General features: G+C 40.5%; 1 protein-coding gene across 2 annotated transcripts; it reads left to right on the forward strand.

Moving 5' to 3' along the window:
* Positions 1 to 7,228: 7,228 nt before the first annotated feature.
* On the forward strand, positions 7,229 to 18,997 carry LOC115542527 (myosin heavy chain, fast skeletal muscle-like). Of its 2 annotated transcripts, XM_030354806.1 has the most exons (40): positions 7,229 to 7,272; positions 7,954 to 7,988; positions 8,119 to 8,333; positions 8,443 to 8,586; positions 8,681 to 8,837; positions 8,929 to 8,956; positions 9,057 to 9,174; positions 9,288 to 9,380; positions 9,471 to 9,534; positions 9,616 to 9,714; positions 10,015 to 10,118; positions 10,210 to 10,348; positions 10,473 to 10,591; positions 10,710 to 10,859; positions 10,980 to 11,150; positions 11,244 to 11,544; positions 11,687 to 11,757; positions 11,884 to 11,971; positions 12,095 to 12,212; positions 12,303 to 12,426; positions 12,498 to 12,634; positions 12,715 to 12,970; positions 13,057 to 13,299; positions 13,419 to 13,595; positions 13,704 to 13,849; positions 13,942 to 14,032; positions 14,123 to 14,512; positions 14,624 to 14,750; positions 15,870 to 15,988; positions 16,076 to 16,272; positions 16,358 to 16,541; positions 16,641 to 16,806; positions 16,892 to 17,016; positions 17,099 to 17,407; positions 17,502 to 17,705; positions 17,788 to 17,913; positions 17,993 to 18,163; positions 18,246 to 18,545; positions 18,630 to 18,761; positions 18,891 to 18,997. In XM_030354806.1, the coding sequence occupies exons 3-40, from the start codon at positions 8,127 to 8,129 to the stop codon at positions 18,909 to 18,911; spliced, it is 5,916 nt and encodes a 1,971-aa protein (XP_030210666.1). In that variant the 5' UTR covers positions 7,229 to 7,272; positions 7,954 to 7,988; positions 8,119 to 8,126; the 3' UTR covers positions 18,912 to 18,997. The 2 variants fall into 2 exon arrangements, with proteins under 2 accessions (XP_030210666.1, XP_030210667.1); XM_030354807.1 differs by lacking the exons at positions 7,229 to 7,272; positions 7,954 to 7,988 and having other exon boundaries at positions 8,127 to 8,333; positions 18,246 to 18,350; positions 18,450 to 18,545; positions 18,891 to 18,911.
* Positions 18,998 to 19,189: the final 192 nt, after the last annotated feature.

The following is a 19,189-nucleotide window of genomic DNA, read 5'->3' on the forward strand; positions in this document are numbered from 1 at the left end:
AAAAATAGTAAACGTTCGCCTGTTGTATGCAATTTAAAATGGTTGCTATGATTGCATCCCTCTGTATCAAATTATCACTCTGTAAATCCCAGCGCTACAATTGACGTTACGTAGACTAAACAGCTTGCGCAGCCTGCAGAAAGCGCTGGCAGCGGTGCTCCCGAGACCCGACTGCCTGAGAGCTCAGCGCGGTGGGTGACTGCGGTCATTCAAGCAGTTTCTCACAGATTGCTGTGCCTAACTGTTCGTGCTGCATGCATACTGACTTGACGCCTTCAATGAAAAGGTAGAATTGAATCACTGTTTTAGATCAGCATCATTCACTGCCTGTAATGAAGGCAACATTTTCAGGCATATTAAGCGATTAAAGCGATTAAGCGATTAATTATTAATCATTAATAGATGCAAGGTTCATGGCTCTCTATTCAAGAGCTAGTTACCTCCTAGCATAAGATCCCATTCATTCTTCCGACTGGAACTAAGCCTACTTTAGTTTTAAAACTGTTCTCTTTTTTCGTGCAATATAGCCAATGATGCCGAAAACTAAAAGAAAAAGACAGGGGACTATAGACGGCTTTTTCAAGAGAAAACAAGTAAGTTGACTTCTCTCCCTCTGCAGACACTGACGTGCTTGCAAGTTGCAAGCTATAGGCTATCTGTTTCGAGTGCTACCGCGGTTGGGATGCACAGGTTTGACTAGGGCTACAGGTAGCCTTTACGGAGAGTAGAGATCCTCGTGCGATTCGTCATTTTCAAACCTTGAGAAAACGCACTTCAACACAGAAGCCCAACATTATACATAGATCATAGATAGGTCTCAGCATGAAATGGAGAACATTTGAAGTTGAACTTGACCACTGGTTTGACAGCCTGCACTCTGTGTGTCACTACATAATAACATCACTACATACAAGTAACAAATGCTCTAGCCAAATGTCATTAGAGCTACAGTTATTGAACATTCATGCAACAGCCTCAAGTGGCTTTACAAATGTGTTTTGTCTCTGCTCATTATTACAAACTAATTGTTCTGCAATCATTTTCCTGTCCAACAGATCCAGCTTGTGCTTTTGAACATAACACACGGTTACACTGTTGAGACATGTTTGTGTCATTGTACTTCGCATCCATGTTTTCAGCCTTCAGAGGCTGCTGAAGCTCCTTTCAGCTTTATCACACAGTGTGTGTGTGTGTGTGTGTGTGTGTGTGTGTGTGTGCGTGCGTGTATCAAACAAACACAAAATGAGTCATACACACACACACACACACACACACACACACACACACACACACACACACACAGTGTATCTGCTCGCATTTCTTCCATTTTGTAGGCCTAGATGTATGTAAAAGTTCATATAATTGATCATCGCTATTTGGAATGATTATTTCTTCGCCTATTCCAGAACACCCCCACTTTTGGAAAGCTTGATACGCCCCTGTGTGTGCGTCACTCTGCCGCACCATGTCGGCCGTTATATTGCACTTTTACATTATTGTGTTAACGTGTGCATGTGGCAGCTATTTATGCCAGTTATGTTTACATAGCATTTATGGGATGTTGTTAGTACTAGAGCCCGGTGTTTTAGTAGGTAAATCTAGTAATAACTATTTGTCTATTTCTTATTCTGTCTTACAGAAAAAACATTCCTACATCATTCATACATCTGTTCATCCATTCCGTCATTCATTTGCTTACTTATTGAAGCCATCATTTATGTCATTCGTCGGCAAGAGATATAAACATCCTGAACTGTTCTCTGTGTATACGTCTACTCTCTGACCGGAGTTACCGTCCTGGATAAAGTTATCCCAGCAAACACACACATACATTCTACAATAATGTTCATTCGTTTATTTATATTAGTTTATTAAATACAAGATTGTTACATAGAACATTGATTATATAATAATAAAAATTGTAGTAGCAATGGAAACACTGAAGGCAGTGCAACCAAAGGGTATAAATACATGCAACACTATCCCCTCCAGTATCAGGCCTCTATAAAATCATATTCACTGGCCTTATGTCATCAACATTTTTACATTCTAACCAGGCCAAAAAAGGCATACTGGCTCCCAGTTGCACCTGCTATCAAACATGAATGTGATGTATTTATAGTCCTCTGATTTTCAGCTTGTGAAGCAAAGTGTTAAATGTTAAATGTTAACACAATCAATATGGAAACAATTGGACAAACAAAATTGGAAAATGTGCATTCAATATCCCCACATATTATAACATGTACAATTTAAACATGTACAATTATAAGTATGATAATATTTGAATCAGGAAACACATTATAACATTAACAATATATTTAATTATATTTGGTCATCTTTGAAGAACATTATGAATTTGATTCCAGCAGCTACACTATTTTGATACAAATATATTAACTATAAAATTCAAGGTATGAGCCAATGAACCAATCAAATGCAAAGCAAAATTAAACAGCCATTTGAAGATCTTCCCTTATATAGTTCTTCCAGAACTGCAGGACCACCTATAGGGGAGAGAGGATGAGACAGATAGTCTGCAGGGGAGTTCAGGTTATTACAACTGGTGGTAAGTAAGACTGATGCTCCAGCTGCTTTCTAGGGGAGACCATTGCATTAGAGTGGACAATCTTTCATGCTTGTTTTCATGGAGATTATTTTCCTGTATTTCCATTACTTTTATTTATTTAAGTTTTACTTGAAAGATACTTACTTATATTTTAGTATAAGAAACCTTTAGAGTGACATTTGCACGTAGTTGTTTTCGTAAGGTTATGTTTTTTATGCATTAGCCTTATTTACCTAACTCTAACATACATTTATTTTATTTTATTGAGATTATTTAAAATGTGTACTTGATCACAAGCATAGTTTTCAGACAATTAAATGTTAATAGAAGATATACATCTCTGACATAAGAAAGGAAACACAATTTGCAGGCACGTCTCGTCTGCAAATATCAGCTCATAATACAGATATAATATAAAAAATTTAAATCAGTAATAATTGAATGATGGACGTTTTGATTTGTACACGTGGTGACTCATTAACACCTAAACCTAACTTTTATTTTAAGGAGCAATTCATTCTACGGTTGAAGGAAAGAAAACAGTAGGGATAATTTAATATCTTCTCATCACCGAACATCTCCAAACCTTCTTGAACAATTTCTGTTCAAATAAATATACATATTTTTTTGTTTTCATGAAATAAGCCTCCATCATGAGTACGGACGCAGAGATGGCCGCTTACGGCAAGGCTGCCATTTACCTCCGTAAACCAGAGAAGGAGAGGATTGAGGCCCAGAGCGCACCATTTGATGCGAAGGCTGCTGCATATGTGACTGATGTTAAGGAACTGTACGTCAAGTTTACCATCATTAAGAGGGACGGTGGCAAAATCACCGTCAAAGTTTTGGCTACATCAGAGGTTAGTTAGTGCCCTGTAGCACCCCTGCTGGGGTATAGGCCGTCGACAAGGGACCTCCAGAGTTCACGGTCACTGGCGTTCTTTTCTATCTGCGACCAGGTGCCTCCCAGTCTCTTGGTGTCTGCCTTGAGGTCCCGGCGCCAGGTGTTTTTAGGACGTCCTCTGCTTCTCTTTCCTTGAGGGTTCCAAGTCAGAGCCTGTCTGGTGGTGTTTGACACTGGTTTGCGTAATGTGTGCCCGATCCATCTCCATCTTCTGCGTCCAATTTCGTCTGCTGCTGGGGGTTGTTTTGTTCTTGTCCACAGATCGTTGTTGCTGATCTTGTTCGGCCAGTAGATTTTCAGGATTCTTCTGAGACATTTGTTTATGAAGGTTTGCACTTTATTTATTGTGATCTTATTGATTCTCCATGTCTCTGCCCCATAGAGCAGGACGGATTTTACGTTGGAGTTAAAGGATTCTGATTTTAGTCGTTTCCCGTATCTCTCTAGAGTTCCAGATGTTCTTGAGAAGTAGAAATGAAGTCCTTGCCTTACCTATCCTAGCTTTTACATCTGCATCTGTACCACCCTGACTGCTGATGATACTCCCCAAGTAGGTGAAGGACTCTACCTCTTCTAACATGGTGTCACCAAGGGTGATCGGTTCCGTAGTAGTTGTATTTATCCTTATGTTTTTTGTTTTTCCCTCATGGATGTTAAGTCCTACTTGTGAGGAAGTCTCTATGAGTGTATTGATCTTGTCTTGCATCTGGTGGTAGCTATGTGACAGTAGTGCCAGGTCATCTGCGAAATCTAAGTCATCCAGTTGTGTCCATAATGTCCATCGGATTCCGTTCTTCCTTTGTTCTGTTGTTGTTCTCATGATCCAGTCAATGGCTAGTAAAAACAGGAATGGGGATAGAAGACAACCCTGTCTGACCCCAGTCTTGATCTGGAACTGTTCTGTGAGCTGTCCATCATGTATAACTCTACAGGTCATTCCACAATAGCTGTTTTCAATGATGTTCAATAGCTTAGTGGGCACTCCATGGTGTCTCAATAACTTCCATGCAGTCTCTCTATGTACACTGTCGAATGCCTTCTCGTAGTCGACAAAGTTGACATAGTGTGGGAGTTCCACTCTAGTGACTGCTCTATGATAATGCGAAGAGTGGAAATCTGGTCGACACAGGACCTATTCTTTCTAAATCCTGCTTGCTCGTCCCTCAGTTGGTGGTCAACTGCATCCTTCATTCTGTCCAGGATGACTCTATTTAGCACTTTGCCTGGCACAGAGAGTAGGGTGATCCCTCTATAGTTGTTGCAGTTTCCCAGGTCTCCTTTCTTTGGGAGCTTGTTAATAAGGCCCTCTTTCCAGTCAAATGGTATCTCTTCTTCTTCCCAGATCCTTTTGAAGAGTAGATGCAGAAGGCTCACCGTGATACCAACATCTGCCTTTAGGGCTTCTGCCGGGATGTTATCTGGCCCAGTTGCTTTCCCACTCTTCAGCTGCCGCTTTCCTGATCTCCTCTCTGCTGGGTATGTCACAGCTGATGGGGAGTTCGGTCTGTGCTGGTTGGATATCTGGTGGGTTTACTGGTTGGGGTCTATTTAGCAGTTCCTCAAAGTGTTCTGCCCATCTGTGTAGTTGTTTTAAAAAAAACAGTTTTGGAATGTAAAGGTTTAAATTAAATAATCCCCTTTGTCAGCCATCAGAATGATTCTGACTCTGCAGTTGTTGTGAAGGGTCGAATAATAGTAATTAAAGACTTATTTCAGAAGACGGTGAAAAAAAACCCTATCTTCCTTTAAATAAAATATTGGCATAATCTAGGGTTTTTATTATCTAGAGTTAATAACAGAAAGATTACAATTAGGGTATTTAGCAGACCCTTTTATCCAAGCGACTTACATCGGTTAATACACACATTGACACACCGACAGCAGAGTCAACCATGCAAGGCGACCGCCAGCTCGTCAGGGTTTGCTCAGGGACACATCAACACTCAGCTTGGAGGAGCTGGGGATCAGAATAGCAACCTTTAGGTTACAAGACAACTGCTCTACCTCCTGAGCTAGATCCACACCAGAGTTAAGCTTTTGAAAGGCATTTAAACTCCACCAACTAATGCGATACCCGTGGATAACATGATCAGCATGGAGCCAAAGCTCTACTGTCCTGTTGGAGTTCAATTTGTCCACATATATTTACAACTGGTGTGTATCAGGGAACGGGGCGAGTGCCTGGTGATTACTGGCAGCTCACTATGGATTCTGGGCTGGTTTAGGGTTCATTGGCACTTACACATTAGCCCAGCTGGCCCATTGTCAGAAATGACTCTGCACTATGCGACAGAGCTGTCGCAGAGCTTATTTATATTTTATATTTTGAAAAAGAAAAATGCCTTTTGAACATCACAAACATGATATGATCCTAGATGTAATACATATTATGTTTAAAAGCCCAATAACCGTAGGTAAAATAAAGTATTTTTGTTAATTAAACTAGGTTAACAAAACACTTGGTAAGGGAAATGCAATCTAACAACTCCTTGGTATCATGTCATTAAAGTATATATAATTCAAGAACACGAACATAACCATGCCAAAAAATGATCTGTGGTCACAGTTTCGATTTCAATCTAATTATTTATAGATATTAGATAGATGCCCAAGTTTTATTCAAACTGTGAAGGAAGATAAATGCCAATGCCGCTGGTTTTTAGCAGATATAAATATGAAGTTAAAATTGTAAAATGAGAAATGGTAAAAAGACAGGAATGATGCTCTTGTCTATCAGTGTGTGCGCTGACTGCAGTTAAGATGATAACAAAAGGGGAGAAATGAAAAGTATCACTTTCAGCCCACACTTCAAACACAATATTTAACCGCTGTTATGGTTATCATGGAGCAAATTGAAATGCTATATAAATGAGGACAGTACTCCGGACAAAATTAATTAAGAAAAACAATGAAAAGAAGTTTTAAAACCTACAACATTTTTTACATTAACACACGAGTGATGAACTATTTTAAAATAATTTTCCCATGCACCTTGCTGTTGGGCCGATCAAACCCAATAACCATTATTCCATATTATCATTATTATAATTGATTCATTATGCATGACACACACACATGCAAACACACACAGCAGGTTGGTTGAAAAGCTAAATGATTCCTAGATGGCTAGTAAGACAGGACAGGTTGGACATTTCTGTTGAGCCACAATGTCTTTGTACATCCTTAATAAACTGATTTGTTTATTTATTCAGGGAAAAGATTAGTTACATATCACACTATGTTGATGAAATAATTTAGAAACCTTAATAGCTATTGAAGAAGTGAAGGTATTATGTATTAATAAATGCAACACTATACCTTCCAAGATCAGGCCTCTATTCATTCACGTTCACGTTCCCTGGCATTAAGTCATAAAAGTGCTTGCAATGTGGCAAGCACTGGTAATATACTTGACTGTATTATATTTATAGATTCAACTGATTATTAACTTATTAAACAGAGTAAATTTTCTAAAATTGCATGAAACAAACTAAAATATGAAATACCCCCAGATATTATGAATTGGATCCAGCATACAGACTGTTGAAATGTATTTATGTCGCAGTCAAAATATTACTCATAAATACAAATACAAAAAAAACACCATATAAATTCTTAACATGTATGGCACTCAAGGTATGACTCAATTAACAAAAAGTTAAAAAGTTAAAAAAAGAAAAGCGTTTTGAGGATCTGCCCTTATTTAGTTTCTGCCTGGACTGCAGAACCACCTCTATATAAGAGGCCACAAGATGAGATGGATAAGACTGCAGGGGATTTCAGGTTGTTACAACTGGTGGTAAGTCTGACTGATGCTTCAGCTTGCTTGTATTTTCCTGGAGGCTCTTTTCATTTATTAAAATGACTACTTTGTTATTTAGGCTACATGCATCCAATTGTTAATATTTTTTATGCAGATAATTTTTTGACCATATTGTTTTTACGTAACCACTGCATTTGAGTCTTATTTTTTTTATATATTTTGAGGATTTCTTTGGATTGATAATTCATGTTTTGAACGACTTGAGACTTTTTTCAGACAATCTCAGACTGCAGTCTAAGAGAGATACTGTCTAGAAGAGACCATTGCATTATAATTTATTTCTGTGTATTTAATTACTCCACCCAGCTACTATGAATGATACTTATTCAATTTCTTGGTATAGAAACCATTAGTAGAGATTTTTAAGATGGTTTTATGTGAGGTTAGTTTTTTATGCATTATTTACCAACCTCTTATTTTCTCTTATATAATTTGATTGGGATCATATTTTTTTTAAATATTTGATAATTTAATTATTATCTTTGGTGGTATCAGATAGGAAATGTTGCTAGAAGAGAAAAAAATCAACAATTAAGAACAAAAGCACATGTGCCTCTGCACTGACACACATGGCCTTGGATTTTATATTAGATAGTCCATTTTACTCAGGAACAAGTCAGTAAAATGTTAACATTAGACTGACTTTTTCTTGTTAAGGTATCATTTCTTCTGCAGCTGAAGGGAAGAAAACGGTAAGAATAATTCAACATCATCTCATCACCGAAAAAGCTCCAGACCTTCTTGAGGCTATCTGTACTTTTAAATAAAAATAAATCAGTTTTATTTAATTGATAATAAATATGATTTCTTTCATGAAATAAGCCTCCATCATGAGTACGGACGCAGAAATGGCCATTTATGGCGCGGCTGCCGTTTACCTCCGGAAGCCAGAGAGGGAGAGGATTTCGGCCCAGAGCTCGCCATTCGATGCGAAGACTGCTGCATATGTGGCTGATGTTAAGGAACTGTACCTAAAGTGTACCATCACTAAGAGGGAAGGTGGCAAAGTCACCGTCACCGTTTTGACTACAAAGGAGGTAGGCAGTGGTTGATGATGGCAGAAACAAATTAGCTGGTATCAAGAAAAAGTGAAAGTCTCAATAGTTGTACTGGTAAGAAAACTAATAATGAGTTTCCATATTTCAGGAGAGGACAGTCAAGGAGGACGATGTCTATCCCATGAATCCTCCCAAGTACGACAAAATTGAGGACATGGCCATGATGACCCATCTCAATGAAGCCTCTGTGTTGTATAACCTCGCAGAGCGTTATTCAGCATGGATGATCTACGTAAGATATTTTGCCTCAATGAAAATATAAGAAACATGAGTAATATGCATCGTTGATAGGTACAATTAATGTGAATCTCTGTGACCTCCTTCAGACCTACTCTGGGCTGTTCTGTGCCACTGTAAACCCCTACAAGTGGCTCCCAGTGTACGATCAGGCGTGTGTCAATGCCTACAGAGGCAAGAAGCGTATGGAGGCTCCACCCCACATCTTCTCTGTCTCTGACAACGCCTTTCAGTTCATGCTTACTGGTTTGTAAATTCAAAGTTTCAAATCCCTAATTTTACCTTGTTTTTATTATTAAATGGCATAATCATGCAAATGTAAATATTTATTTTACAGACAGAGAGAACCAGTCTGTCCTGATCACGTAAGTTTAATCCTGTTAATATAATATAAATATAATACACTGAATCATGCATTGGAAACATGTCAATATGAATTTACTTTATTTGTCTTTTCACACCCAGTGGAGAATCCGGTGCTGGAAAGACTGTGAACACCAAGCGTGTCATCCAGTATTTTGCTACCATCGCAGTGAGTGGTGGAGGAGATAAGCCGGCGGATGCAGGCGCTGGAAAGATAAAAGTATGTTTAAATCAATTAAATCAATGAATCAATTCATTAATAAATCACATAAGAACATGAAGAATTCAAATATAATTCAGAAAAAGGTATAAACATTTTATGTCGGATTATAGGGGTCACTGGAGGACCAGATCATTGCAGCAAATCCCCTGCTGGAGGCCTATGGTAATGCCAAGACTGTGAGAAATGACAACTCCTCCCGTTTTGTAAGTATGAAATGAATTCCTCCCTGAAGATGCTCCCTAGTTTTTGAGTATTTTTTTGAGGATGATTAAAACTAATTATTTTGCAAACAGGGTAAATTCATCAGAATTCATTTCCACGCAAACGGTAAACTATCCAGTGCTGACATTGAGACGTGTAAGTATCTAGTTCTACATGTGGATTCCTTAACCAAGATTATTAGTGGTATAGGTTTTGATTAATGAATGGGCCTTATAGATCTGCTGGAGAAGTCCAGAGTGTCATTCCAGCTTCCCGATGAGAGAGGCTATCACATCTTCTTCCAGATGATGACCAACCACAAACCTGAGATCATTGGTGAGATTTTATAATAGTAAGAGTGTGAAGAATGTACTAAATATTAAGATGAAAAGTTGTCCTGAATTGCCTTTATCTATTCGAATACGACGTAATATGTACAAATTACTTCTGAAGTTGAAATATTTAAAGGGCTAGTTTTCTCTCTAGAATAAATCGTTTTTGGTAAAGATTATATCTTCCATTGCATATTATGGAAATGCATTTGGAAAAGCAAGATTAATTATTTTTTTATTCAGAAGTTAACTGTTAGGTAGCAGCATATAAAGCAGAAAAAAAGACATTTGTTTAATCCCTCAGAAATGACACTCATCACCAGCAACCCCTACGACTTCCCCATGTGCAGTCAGGGTCAGATCACTGTGGCCAGCATTGATGACAAAGAGGAGCTGGATGCTACTGATGTCAGTGGTTGATTGAAAAACAATTCATATATTTTCCACGTGGCATACGTTTTACAAAATGTTTTCTAAATGTTCTTTGTTTTCAACACAGGCTGCTATTGATATTTTGGGCTTCACTAATGAGGACAAGGTGGCCATCTTTAAGTTTACTGGTGCTGTGCTTCACCACGGTAACATGAAGTTCAAGCAGAAGCAGCGTGAGGAGCAGGCTGAGCCAGATGGCAATGAAGGTAACAATTAACATGTATTCATCAGTGCACTAGAAGGTATATTGGTGCATATTTGCTTGTATTACATTTGGAGTAATTATTATACAGAATAATAACGCATTTGTTTTTCATGTTACCTTTGTAGAGGCCGACAAGATTTGCTATCTACTGTCTCTGAACTCTGCTGATATGCTCAAAGCTCTTTGCTACCCAAGAGTGAAGGTCGGAAATGAGTATGTCACCAAGGGACAGACTGTACCTCAGGTAAGAAAAACACAGTTTATGTGTTAATAGACAATTTCTGTTAACATGGTTTGTCTATTATGATGTATAGTATATTTTGATTTAATTGTGATGATTTTATGTAAAAATATATTTTCAGGTCAACAACTCAGTGAGTGCCCTGGCCAAGTCTATCTATGAGAGGCTCTTCTTGTGGATGGTCATCCGTATCAACTCGATGCTGGACACCAAACAAGCAAGACAATTCTACATTGGTGTGCTGGACATTGCTGGTTTTGAGATTTTTGATGTAGGTTGTTCAATAAGTGGCAGCATTTCTGAAAGCATTTCCTTCATTCTGAGACGTTAGTCATTACCATTCAATTCTTGAAAACGAGTAATAGTCGGTTTATTAAATGTCCCCTACTAGTACAACAGCATGGAGCAGCTGTGCATCAACTTTACCAATGAGAAACTGCAACAGTTCTTCAACCACACCATGTTCGTCCTGGAGCAAGAGGAGTACAAGAAGGAGGGTATCATCTGGGAGTTCATTGACTTTGGCATGGACTTGGCTGCCTGCATTGAGCTCATTGAGAAGGTACACCTGAATATTATAACTATATATTTTTATTCTATGTGTGGCCATGAAGGTACTTTTCATAATTTGTCATCTGTCATTTTTTCTCTTAAGCCAATGGGCATCTTCTCCATCCTTGAAGAGGAGTGCATGTTCCCCAAGGCCTCAGACGTTACCTTCAAGAACAAGCTGTATGACCAGCATCTTGGCAAGACCAAAGCATTTGAGAAGCCCAAGCCTGCAAAGGGCAAGGCTGAGGCCCACTTCTCCCTGGTGCACTATGCTGGAATAGTGGACTACAACGTCACTGGCTGGCTGGACAAGAACAAGGATCCCCTGAATGACTCTGTTGTTCAGCTGTACCAGAAGTCCTCTAACAAACTCCTGCCTGTCCTGTACCCACCTGTAGTTGAAGGTACGGCTCACATTTTGGACCAGTAGTTTTTCTGTCCGTGATATTATAATAACTATTTATTTCAAGCCATTTAATGTGTTTCTTATATATGGTGGTATATATATATGTATGAAATGAACTAATAACCAATAATTAAAAACAGAGGTTGGCGGTGCAAAGAAAGGAGGCAAGAAGAAGGGTGGCTCCATGCAGACCGTGTCTTCACAGTTCAGGGTAAGGGTAAACACACAAATAAATGTAAAAACATTCTTCACTTTACTTATTATATGCATATATAATTCTAATTTGTTCTTTCCGAAACAAGTTCTATGCAATTTATATTTTGTTTTATGTCTATAGGAGAATTTGGGCAAACTGATGACCAACTTGAGGAGCACCCATCCTCACTTTGTGCGTTGTCTGATTCCCAATGAGTCAAAGACTCCAGGTACAGTGACTACTAGTATATGTTCATAGTGTCTGCATCAAGTTATACATTTTAGTGAGGTTTTATGGGCATTGCTATACCAAACTAATATAATTCAAAACATGAATTTCACCAAAAAAACAGGACTCATGGAGAACTTCCTGGTTATCCACCAGCTGAGGTGTAACGGTGTACTGGAGGGCATCAGAATCTGCAGAAAGGGCTTCCCCAGCAGAATCCTCTATGCTGACTTCAAGCAGAGGTACTAACTGAAGGAGTTTTCAATGGCAACTTTATAAATGCCTTTTAATATTTGTGTCATTGTTAAAAACATTACAATGATCTTCTACAGGTACAAAGTACTGAATGCCAGTGTCATTCCTGACGGTCAGTTTATTGACAACAAGAAGGCTTCTGAGAAACTTCTTGGATCCATTGACGTACCTCATGATGAGTACAAATTTGGACACACCAAGGTATGTTTATTGCTGCAAAAACTAGGTTTATACTGGATTTGATGCTGACAAACGTCTCTTGTTACATTAAGGTGTTCTTCAAAGCTGGTCTTCTGGGTACTCTTGAGGAGATGCGAGATGAGAAGCTGGCAGCTCTGGTCAGGATGCTTCAGGCTCTAGCCAGAGGTTATGTCATGAGAAAGGAATACGTGAAGATGACGGAGAGGAGGTATGTTTTTAAACATTGTTGTCAAAACACCAATGGGTTTGTAGTACATCCCCGATATGATGGTTTATTTTATTCTATAGGGAAGCCATCTACACTATTCAGTACAACATCCGCTCATTCATGAATGTCAAACACTGGCCATGGATGAAGGTGTACTACAAGATAAAGCCTCTTCTGAAGAGTGCTGAAACCGAGAAGGAGCTTGCCAATATGAAGGAAAACTATGATAAGATGAAGACTGACTTGGCAGCTGCCCTGGCCAAGAAGAAGGAACTTGAGCAGAAGATGGTTTCTCTCCTGCAGGAGAAGAATGATCTTGCACTGCAAATGGCTTCTGTAAGTAAACATAATGTAAAATGTATGTGTGCAAACATTGAGATACATTTGATGTGACATGTTTTACCAATATAAATATCACACAGGAAGGAGACAATCTGAATGATGCTGAAGAAAGGTGTGAAGGACTCATCAAGAGTAAGATCCAGCTGGAGGCCAAACTCAAGGAGACGACTGAGAGATTGGAGGATGAGGAGGAAATCAATGCTGAGCTGACTGCCAAGAAGAGAAAACTGGAAGATGAATGCTCTGAACTCAAGAAGGACATTGATGACCTGGAGCTTACCTTGGCCAAAGTGGAGAAGGAGAAACATGCCACTGAGAACAAGGTTTGTTAAGATTTAACCACAATACCATCACCATCAACATTGTCCATCTGTTATAGAGTTTAAGGGAAGGTCACAGTTTACATGTGAGAAATTATGAAACGTGAATTTGTTTTTTTCAGGTGAAGAACCTGACTGAGGAGATGGCCTCTCAGGATGAGAGCGTTGCTAAGCTGACAAAGGAGAAGAAAGCCCTCCAAGAGTCACATCAGCAGACTCTTGATGACCTGCAGGCAGAGGAAGACAAAGTCAACACTCTGACCAAGGCCAAGACCAAGCTTGAACAGCAAGTGGATGATGTGAGAAAAGCTCATGGAAACTTTCAATGATTATTAGTAATGGAGTTGAGTGAATATTCAATATTACATTGGATTGTTCTTAATTATTTTTCAATTATTGACATCCAGCTTGAAGGTTCTCTGGAGCAAGAGAAGAAGCTCCGTATGGACCTTGAGAGATCCAAGAGAAAGCTTGAGGGTGATCTGAAACTGGCTCAGGAAACTGTCATGGATCTTGAGAATGACAAACAGCAGTCTGACGAGAAAATCAAGAAGTAATTAATTTGTTTTTTAACAATAACAATCGGGTTTAGTGCATGTGACTGTTTTGATATAGTTTACAATTTTTCTTATTAATTATTCACAGGAAGGACTTTGAGACCAGCCAGCTTCTGAGCAAAATTGAGGATGAGCAGTCATTGGGTGCTCAGCTTCAGAAAAAGATCAAGGAGCTTCAGGTGGGAAAATTAATCAATTAAATTGTTTTAATATAAACGTTCTGAAATTATGAACTTGGATATTGACCTTAATATTTGTGTATTATTTAGGCCCGTATTGAGGAACTGGAGGAAGAGATTGAGGCTGAGCGTGCTGCTCGTGCCAAGGTTGAGAAGCTGAGAGCTGATCTCTCCAGGGAACTTGAAGAGATCAGTGAGAGGCTTGAGGAAGCTGGTGGAGCCACTTCTGCTCAGATTGAGATGAACAAGAAGCGTGAAGCTGAGTTCCAGAAGCTGCGTCGTGACCTTGAGGAGTCCACCCTGCAGCATGAAGCCACTGCTGCTGCTCTGCGTAAGAAGCAGGCTGACAGTGTAGCAGAGCTGGGAGAGCAGATTGACAACCTCCAGCGTGTCAAGCAGAAGCTTGAGAAGGAGAAGAGCGAGTACAAGATGGAGATTGATGACCTCTCCAGCAACATGGAAGCTGTTTCTAAGGCCAAGGTAAGTTATTCTTCAATGCCTTCATTGTGTTAAGAAATAATGCAAAATAATAAGTACATAAATAACTATTAATCAACATTGATTTCAAATTGATAATCTTTTAATCATCAGGGAAATCTGGAAAAAATTTGCCGTACCCTTGAGGACCAACTCAGTGAAATCAAGGCTAAGAGTGATGAGAATGCTCGCCAGGTCAATGACATCAGTGCCCAGAGAGCAAGACTGCTGACAGAAAATGGTTGGTATTTATTTTATTCAGGCATTTGTATCATTTGAAATTCTGGGGGTACCATTTTGGGAATGTAATTGAATATACATTTTTCTCCTCGGCAGCCAGTCAGTTTCGTTCTCAGTGGGCGCTGGTCTCCGCCATGGCTGCGCCTTGTCACCAATCCTGTTTGTGATATACATGGACAGGATATCGAGGCGTTGTCGTGGTGGGGAGGGGTTGCAGTTCGGTGGTCTGAGGATCTCGTCACTGCTTTTTGCAGATGATGTGGTCCTCATTGGATCATCGGCCTGTGAACTTCAGCACTCACTGGATCGGCTGGCGGCCGAGTGTGAAGCGGCTGGGATGAGGATCAGCACCGCTAAATCTGAGGCCATGACTCTTAGCAGGAAACCGGTGGATTGCTTACTCCGGGTAGGAAATGAGTCCTTAGCCCAAGTGAAGGAGTTCAAGTACCTCGGGGTCTTGTTCGCGAGTGAGGGTACTATGGAGCGTGAGATTGGCCGGAGAATCGGAGCAGCGGGGGCGGTATTGCGTTCGCTTTACCGCACCGTTGTAACGAAAAGAGAGCTGAGCCGCAAGGCAAAGCTCTCGATCTACCGGTCGATCTTCGTTCCTATCCTCACCTATGGTCATGAGGGCTGGGTGATGACCGAAAGGACGAGATCGCGGGTACAAGCGGCCGAGATGATTTTTCTCAGAAGGGTGGCTGGCGTCTCCCTTAGGGATAGGGTGAGAAGCTCAGCCATCCGTGAGGAACTCAGATTAGAGCCACTGCTCCTTTACTTAGAAAGGAGACATCTGAGGTGGTTCGGGCATCTGGTAAGGATGCCCACTGGGCGCCTTCCTTGGGAGGTGTTTCAGGCACGTCCAGTGGGGAGGAGACCTTGGGGAAGACCCAGGACTAGGTGGAGAGATTATATCTCAACACTGGCCTGGGAACGCCTCGGGATCCCCCCGTCAGAGCTGGTCAATGTGGCCCGGGAAAGGGAAGTCTGGGGCCCCCTGCTTGAGCTGCTCCCCCCGCGACCCGACCCCGGATAAGCGGACGAAAATGAGATGAGATGAGATGAGATTTTCTCACAAACTCAATATGTATAACTAATTTGACATACTTCCTCCGACTAGGTGAGTTTGGTCGACAGCTTGAGGAGAAGGAAGCTCTTGTCTCCCAGCTGACCAGAGGCAAGCAGGCCTTTACTCAGCAGGTTGAGGAGCTGAAGAGGCAAAATGAGGAGGAAGTAAAAGTAAGGATCATTTATTCATAAAGACGGTAGGCTTCAAAGATCATGAAATGTATTGAATTTACGAGATCTCTGTTTCGCCTTTTGTAGGCAAAGAATGCTCTTGCTCATGGTGTGCAATCAGCCCGCCATGACTGTGATCTTCTGAGGGAGCAGTTTGAGGAGGAGCAGGAGGCCAAGGCTGAGCTACAGCGTGGAATGTCCAAGGCCAACGGTGAGGTGGCTCAGTGGAGGAGCAAGTATGAAACTGATGCTATCCAGCGCACTGAGGAGCTTGAGGAGTCCAAGTGAGTAAATCATTTAAAACTTTACCTAAATTGGACATTATAATTGTTAAACGTACCCAAATTAAGCCATGTTATTCTTTAACAGAAAAAAGCTTGCCCAGCGCCTTCAAGAGGCTGAGGAACAGATTGAGGCTGTGAACTCCAAGTGTGCCTCTCTGGAGAAGACCAAACAGAGACTCCAGGGTGAGGTGGAGGACCTCATGGTTGATGTGGAGAGGGCCAACGGACTGGCAGCCAACCTAGACAAGAAGCAGAGGAACTTTGACAAGGTGTGTTGTAATTCATTGAGATGACATTTTAAATATTTGTATACAATGATTATTCTTCAAGTGCTAAACTTTTCCTACTTTATTAACAATATTGTGCAGGTTTTGGCTGACTGGAAGCAGAAATATGAGGAGGGTCAGGCAGAGCTTGAAGGAAGTCTTAAAGAGGCTCGTTCTCTCAGCACTGAGCTTTTCAAGATGAAGAACTCCTATGAAGAAACTCTAGATCATCTGGAGACCATGAAGCGTGAAAACAAAAACCTTCAACGTGAGTATTTGTTGAATAATATTAAAGTGCTAGGTTGTGGTAAAATATGTATCAGACTTATGACAAATGCAAAATTGCTCTGCAGAGGAGATTTCTGATTTGACTGAACAAATTGGTGAGACCGGAAAGAGCATCCATGAGCTGGAGAAATCCAAGAAGCAGGTGGAGACAGAGAAGACTGAGATCCAGTCAGCCCTTGAGGAAGCTGAGGTGAGGATTCAATCTGCAAAACAACATAAAAAATCAAATAATTAGTGTCTGCAATTTTGTCCATTTTTATTTTATACCTTAGGGAACCCTGGAGCATGAGGAATCCAAGATTCTGCGTGTCCAACTGGAGCTGAACCAGATTAAGGGTGAGGTTGACAGGAAGCTGGCTGAAAAGGATGAGGAGATGGAGCAGATCAAGAGGAACAGCCAGAGGGTCATTGACTCCATGCAGGCCACTCTTGACTCTGAGGTCAGGAGCAGGAATGATGCCCTGAGAATCAAGAAGAAGATGGAAGGAGACCTGAATGAGATGGAGATCCAGCTGAGTCATGCCAACCGCCAGGCTGCTGAGGCCCAGAAGCAGCTGAGAAATGTTCAAGGACAACTGAAGGTAAAACACAGATGTAATGTACGGCACATGTAGAATATAGTTGCATTTATATCTTGTGGTGAACTATTCAGTTCTGTTTTCATGTGAATATTAGGATGCCCAACTGCATCTTGATGATGCTGTCAGAGCTGCGGAAGACCTGAAGGAGCAGGCTGCCATGGTGGAACGTAGGAACGGTCTCATGGTGGCTGAAATTGAGGAGCTGAGGGCAGCTCTGGAACAGACAGAGAGAGGCCGCAAAGTGGCTGAGCAAGAGCTGGTGGATGCCAGCGAGCGTGTTGGACTGCTGCACTCTCAGGTAAACAAACATTTGAATTCTGTCATACGATTACAAGAACACGTTCATGTTTTAACAGTAATTGAGTAATAATATGTTTCAGAACACAAGCCTGTTGAACTCAAAGAAAAAGCTGGAAAGTGACCTGGTCCAAGTCCAGGGTGAGGTGGACGACAGTGTCCAGGAAGCCAGAAATGCTGAAGAGAAGGCCAAGAAAGCCATCACTGATGTAGGCCTATATTTGTTTGTTAATTGATGTTTTGAGAACTTAATGGAACTCTTGATGAATATGTTACTTCTTCTTGTAGGCTGCCATGATGGCTGAGGAGCTGAAAAAAGAGCAGGATACTAGTTCTCACCTTGAGAGGATGAAGAAGAACCTGGAGGTCACAGTGAAAGACCTGCAGCATCGCCTGGATGAGGCTGAGAACCTGGCCATGAAGGGTGGCAAGAAGCAGCTGCAGAAACTGGAGGCCAGAGTAAGACAATAATCAGCCAGCATTTAAAAATGTATTACTCAAGTGTAAGGACAAGGTTGAGTCATTCACTTTTACTCTCAAGGTTCGCGATCTGGAGTCAGAGGTTGATAATGAACAGAGGCGTGGAGCAGAAGCTATAAAAGGTGTCCGCAAATATGAGAGGAGAGTCAAGGAACTCACCTACCAGGTATGTCCAATTTACATCTCCAAATATGTTTATTATAGCATTTTGATCATAGATAAAGGCCACATGATGTGGATTTTTTCACTTTCAAATGTGCATCAGACTGAGGAGGATAAAAAGAATGGCTGCAGACTTCAGGATCTTGTTGACAAGCTGCAAATGAAGGTGAAGGCTTACAAGAGACAGTCTGAGGAAGCGGTAAGTTACAAGGAATTACAAGGGATACTCAACTCAACTTTGCGACATTAAATTTTGAATGACAAAATATGAATATATCTACAGGAGGAGCAGGCCAACTCTTACCTGTCCAAGTGCAGGAAGGTTCAACATGAGCTGGAGGAGGCTGAGGAACGTGCTGATATTGCTGAGACTCAGGTCAACAAGCTGAGGGCCAAGACCCGTGACTCTGGAAAGGTAATTGGACAGTAAAAGTACAGTTCAGAATTTTCAACTATTTTCTATTTAATAATTTCCTAGAATTCTTTACTTTAAAAATGCCTTTTACAAATTTAAACCCTACTTTTCTTTTGATTTTCTCTTTAGGGAAAGGAGACTGCTGAATAATTCCTCATATTTGAAACATCATTCATACAAGTCATAAAATATGGCTAAATTGTGAAAAGAAATCAATAAACTATAGAACAACTTTCCATCTTGTATTTTGTATTTATTTGTTTGACCTTACTTTCTTTGCATAGCCCTGTAATCAGAGAATATCTTCACTGGATCTGGATCCTTATCAAGAGCTAATTGGATGTGGTCAGACACAAGGTCATTCGGCTGTTGGGAAAGAGATTTTATGCTGATTTTTTTTATTGATGTAATGATTAATTGCTTCAGTC

The sequence above is a fragment of the Gadus morhua genome, chromosome 4, assembly GCF_902167405.1.
Source record: "Gadus morhua chromosome 4, gadMor3.0, whole genome shotgun sequence".
Classification (NCBI taxonomy): domain Eukaryota; kingdom Metazoa; phylum Chordata; class Actinopteri; order Gadiformes; family Gadidae; genus Gadus; species Gadus morhua.

What these genes read in the sequence shown, in the direction of transcription:
- LOC115542527 (XM_030354806.1), top strand. Translation starts at nt 8,127, where the DNA reads ATGAGTACGGACGCAGAAATGGCCATTTATGGCGCGGCTGCCGTTTAC. An exon ending in AAAATGAGGAGGAAGTAAAA is followed by an intron (nt 15,989 to 16,075) that starts GTAAGGATCATT and finishes CGCCTTTTGTAG; the next exon opens with GCAAAGAATGCTCTTGCTCA. An exon ending in CAGCCCTTGAGGAAGCTGAG is followed by an intron (nt 17,017 to 17,098) that starts GTGAGGATTCAA and finishes TTTATACCTTAG; the next exon opens with GGAACCCTGGAGCATGAGGA.